Genomic DNA, 4,513 nt, shown 5'->3' with positions numbered 1-4,513 from the left:
CTTGTGGCTTTCACTTGGGGCAAGAGGGCTGTGATGGTTTAGGTGACCGCCCAGTCCGACAGCTAGAAGGCGGGCTGCTATGGACTCTGGAGGCTGTAAGGGAGACCCACCAAACCACATACATGTGAGGTCCAGCCGCCAGAGCTGGGCAGGGGGCTGTCAGGCACATGGGTCTGGGCTGCTTTCTTCTGCCTGGACCTTGCCCCCCATGCCCTCATCCAGAGCTCAGTGTCCCTCACTTGCAGAACCCACACGGGCCCTGATGCATCCTGCCCTCATCCCGGTCTCTCTTCTCTCTTTGCTAAGGAAATCACCCTTGGAAGATGGTGGCTGTAAAGGTCTTCAGTCTGCTGCTGGGGTCCCTGCTCCTGGCAGTGGTGCTCGGAGAAAAGGCAGATGGTCACTCCAGGTAGGGCTGCAGGGGAGGGGTCCGGCGCAGAGGAGGAGGCTGGGAAGAATGACCCAGTTCTGGTTTTCGGGGGTGGGGGGAGGTGGGAAAGGGAAGAATCCCCAAGCCAAGAGGAAAGAAGCCAGAGGGAAAACCCTGCCAGCAGGCCGGGTGGAGAGTACACACAGAACCCAGGAGTTTTTATAATAAGCTACTGTTGCCACAGAAAAGACTGTGGTTAGATTTCTGGAAGGACTTCTCGGTGGTTAAAGGTGTGAAGGAGATGACAGCGTCTCCCTTCCTAATGGAAGCCTTGACCATTCGCTTACGTGTGCATTTGATCAAATTGTGCAGCGGCCCCCTGCACATCAGCCACAGAATATATATTAGGGCTGAGGGGTCCCCAAATGTCTCCTGGGAACCACCTAGGGGAGTTGTCAACTGTCCTGAGCACTTCCGGTGGTGGGGAGGGGAGCAGAGTGTCACAAGCCCATGGAGCAGGGGGCTGTGTGCTCTGGAGGACCGAGAGAGACGTGTCTGAGTGGAGAGCTGTGCCTTGTCAGATGCAAGGGCTGGCCGTCCAGGCAGCCGTGTAGATGGGAGGCAGGGCCATCGGACAGGTGCAAGGAGCTTGTGAACTTAGACCTGGACCCAGCCCGCCTGAGGCTAAATCCTGGATCTACCCCCTAAGAGATGTGCCAGAAAATCTCTCCGCCCTTTGGTTTCCTCATTCCCAAAAAGGTCATAGAAATAGTGTCTACCTCATAGAGGAGATGAGGATCAAATGAGTCTGTGTAGTAAAGGCCTTCCAGAGGACCGGCCCCACAGCGAGGGCTGTAACGGAAGAGCTCACTCTTGTTCCTAGCAACTGGGAACAAAGCCTTGAATGGGCGGGGGTGGGGTGGGGTTGGGTGGGGCTGGGTGGGGCTGGGTGGGGTGGGGAGAGGAGCAGGCAAGAAGAGTGAAGGAAGGAACTGAGGTCAGTCCTCTTCCCGGATGCCTCTTTGCCCCAAGCCAGAGTCGCACACACTGAGGCTGCGGGAAGTGGGTTCTTGAGCTTGAGGATAAAGTCCCAGGGGCCTGATGCCTAGACAAGAGGGGATCTCCAGGAGCGCCTAGGTGGCTCAGTGGGTTAAAGCCTCTGCCTTCTGCTCAGGTCATGGTCCCAGGGTCCTGGGATCAAGCCCCGCATTGGGCTCTCTGCTCAGCAGGAAGCCTGCTTCCTCCTCTCTATCTGCCTCTCTGCCTACTTGTGATCTCTGTCCAAAAAAAAAAAAAAAAAAAAAACTTAAAAAAAAAAGAAAAAAGGTAGGGATCTCCATAAAAATGGACTCCCAGGAAACCCTCCTGTACGTGATCACCTGGCCCTGCCTCCTGATTCCCCTCACCTCCTGCCCCTCCTGCGGTGTCCAGGCTTCTACCTCTCTCCTCCCTCTGCCCCTCAGAGTCCATGCGAAGGTGAGTGGCTCCCGACCTCGAGGCCCCAGATATGCGGAGGGGACTTTCATCAGCGACTACAGTATAGCCATGGACAAGATCCGCCAGCAAGACTTTGTGAACTGGCTGCTGGCGCAGAAGGGGAAGAAGAACGAGTGAGTCGAAGCACATGCCCCTTCCTGTGCCTGGGGCTGTCCGCACCTTCCTTTGAGGGTGCCACATGGGCCACATGGGCCGGTGACTCACGACTCCATGTGGTGCCTTTCACTGAGGCACCAACGGGGAGCTGGGCGACACCGTGGCCCTGACCTGCCCAGTCTGGGGGGGGGGTGGGACCCAGGCAATTTTCCACTCCTTTCCTTCTAAGGAGAGGGATCAGGGAAGAGGTAGGGGCTCCCGGAGGATCCCCACAGGGTTGCAGAGGGAGCAGAGCTGCCGGCAGTGGTGGCCACCTGGGACTTGGTCCTTCTTCCTTCTCTTGGCTGAGTCCCTTACCTCGTCCTGGCTGCTCGGTTGGCCTGGTAGACAGCTGAGCCGAGAAGGAGGTTTGTTTGGCAACTTGGGATAAGGTCCCAAAAGATTGGAGGCTTTGGACTGGGGAACATCTGGAGCCTCCCAGCCCCACCCACTCTGGCATCTTTACCCTACCAGCTGGAAACACAACATCACCCAGAGGGAGGCCGGGGCCCTGGAGCTGGCCCATCAATCTGACAGGAAGGAGGAGGAGAGGGAGCAGCAGGGGTGAGTCCTCCCACGGTGGGGGGGGGGGGCAGGGCCTCATTGTTCCCTCTCCCAGACCCCAGAGTGGGTCAGGGCCCCCAGATAAGCATCCCCTTCCACTCCTGGTTCAGAAAGGGGTCTTGGAAAAACTCCTGGAGGCCAGCCTGAGCTTAAGGGAGAAGCAGAGGAGGAATAGGGGCTGGAGTCCTAGGAGGGGTTTGGGGTCAGAGTCCCTAAGATTGATGACTTGGTGTGCAGAGTCAAGGAGGAGGGCAGCAAAAGAGACCTCAGGGGGACATCAGGAACTGGCTTCCCTACTTCTCCCCGACAGACCTCAGGAAGGCTGTTTGAGGAACAGGGACCCTTTCAAGGCCAGTCCCTTGACATCAGTGATCCCCTCTCTGGGGAAGCTGAGCAATCTGTGGACATTCTAAAGAGTGACTCTCCCCAAAGTAATCTCCTGGGTTTTGGGGATGCATTCGGGGATGCTCTCAGAGGTGGGTGAGTGGGGTGCCTCCTACACTGAAGAACCCCTATTCCCGGGCCCACAGGTCAGGGTGGAGCTTGGAAAGCTGAGATAAGGAGAGGCAGCTGTGTTGACTCCCTCCCCGGACCCCAGCCGCCCCTGGGAGCCCCAAGCCCTGTATTTACTCACTCTGGGTGGGGCCCAGGCTCAAACAGCCCAGCCCAGCTGAGGCTTTCTCCTTGGCAGCTCCCTCCCCAGGAACCCCAGTGATGAAGACTTGCTCAGGGATTTACTGATTCGAGAGCTGCTGGCCTGGATGGTGGATCAGATGGAAGTCTGCAGGCGCAGGTGGGCTGTCTGGTGGCTTCGGGTGTCTCGTGTCGCGCTTACAACTTGAACTTTGGGGCCAGACATGGGTTCGGATCGGCCCCCCAGGACATGCTAGCAAACCAACAAGGTTCCCTGAAACTCAGTGTTCTCAAGAAAACAAGGCTTATTCAGACCACTTCTGTGGGATTGTTGTCAGAGGAAAGAGCTGAGAGCAACATGGCGGGAGGAGGAGTTCAGTGATGTTGGCAGCTGTTGTTACTTCTGGGTGTCCACCTTATCTGGGTGAGAGGCTGCGCTCCCCTCCCCTGCACACCTGAGCCAAGCTGCCCATCTGTTCTCAGCTCTCCCTCTGTACCCTTGTCCCATGGCCCCTGGAGCTGGAGGCATGTTGCCCCTGTCTGTAGCCATTGTTGGTCTCATTGGTTCTGGAACCCATCTTGCCAGCTAGGAGGTCCTTTAATCTGTTATGTCCCAGAAGCAAGGGGTGGCCAGATGCCACGAAGGAACCCATCTACCTAAGGGATGAGACGGGACCCTCATTCAAGATGCAGACACCGAGGCTTGGAAACCAGAATACATTTCAGGCTTTGATGCTGGCGAGCTAGGGAGGCATGGAGGGAGTAGATCTGATGGCTTCTGGTAGAGGGCAGGAAAGGAGCAATGGAGGAGAGTATGAGAAATTCTCCAAACGGAGGTGGTTGCTTTTTGAAAACATTTTGATTACTTATAATTAAAAAGGTCATTGAACCTTGGCTGGGGACTAGGATGAATTAATTTGCTGACTCCGAGTAGATAGTGACCCCCCTCTCCAACCACTTCCCCTCTGCCTTCCACTCTCCCCAGATTTCAATGACTCAGACCAAACCCAGCTCCAGCCCGGACTCTGCCCTTCGCTCACTCAGGACTCAGCTCCACTCCAGGGTACCCAAGAGAAGCCAAACCAATAAAGTTTAAGCTGAAATAAATCTTTGTCCTCATTGTCAAAACTTACTCAAATGTCTGCTTGAGCACTGTCAACGTTTGTCTGTCTGTGAGCGTGTGTCACCCAATGAAAAGGAGATATGGTTCCCACCTGCATCTGTAATTCGTCTGTTTACTCTCCAAATACCAGTACAGGTAGGGGCTGTGCTAACTGCTGGGAACACAGCAATCATGGAAATGGGCACAGTTCC

The 4,513-nt window shown here is 55.9% G+C and overlaps 1 protein-coding gene across 1 annotated transcript; it reads left to right on the top strand.

The window, feature by feature from the left end:
* Positions 1–323: 323 nt before the first annotated feature.
* Positions 324–4,194, top strand: GIP (gastric inhibitory polypeptide). The gene is made up of 5 exons (XM_059380128.1): positions 324–409; positions 1,834–1,980; positions 2,477–2,566; positions 3,258–3,359; positions 4,185–4,194. Exons 1-5 carry the CDS (start codon positions 324–326, stop codon positions 4,192–4,194), a joined length of 435 nt encoding a protein of 144 aa, XP_059236111.1.
* Positions 4,195–4,513: the final 319 nt, after the last annotated feature.

The sequence above is a fragment of the Mustela nigripes genome, chromosome 16 (assembly GCF_022355385.1).
Source record: "Mustela nigripes isolate SB6536 chromosome 16, MUSNIG.SB6536, whole genome shotgun sequence".
Lineage (NCBI taxonomy): Eukaryota > Metazoa > Chordata > Mammalia > Carnivora > Mustelidae > Mustela > Mustela nigripes.
Note: the sequence above shows the minus strand (reverse complement) of the source record. Positions and strands in the feature narration are given on the sequence as shown.

Bases quoted from the DNA above. Each gene is read 5' to 3' on its own strand.
- GIP (XM_059380128.1), top strand. From the start codon at position 324: ATGGTGGCTGTAAAGGTCTTCAGTCTGCTGCTGGGGTCCCTGCTCCTG. The intron at 410-1,833 runs GTAGGGCTGCAG...TCTGCCCCTCAG, and splicing joins AAGGCAGATGGTCACTCCAG to AGTCCATGCGAAGGTGAGTG. The intron at 1,981-2,476 runs GTGAGTCGAAGC...TTACCCTACCAG, and splicing joins CAGAAGGGGAAGAAGAACGA to CTGGAAACACAACATCACCC.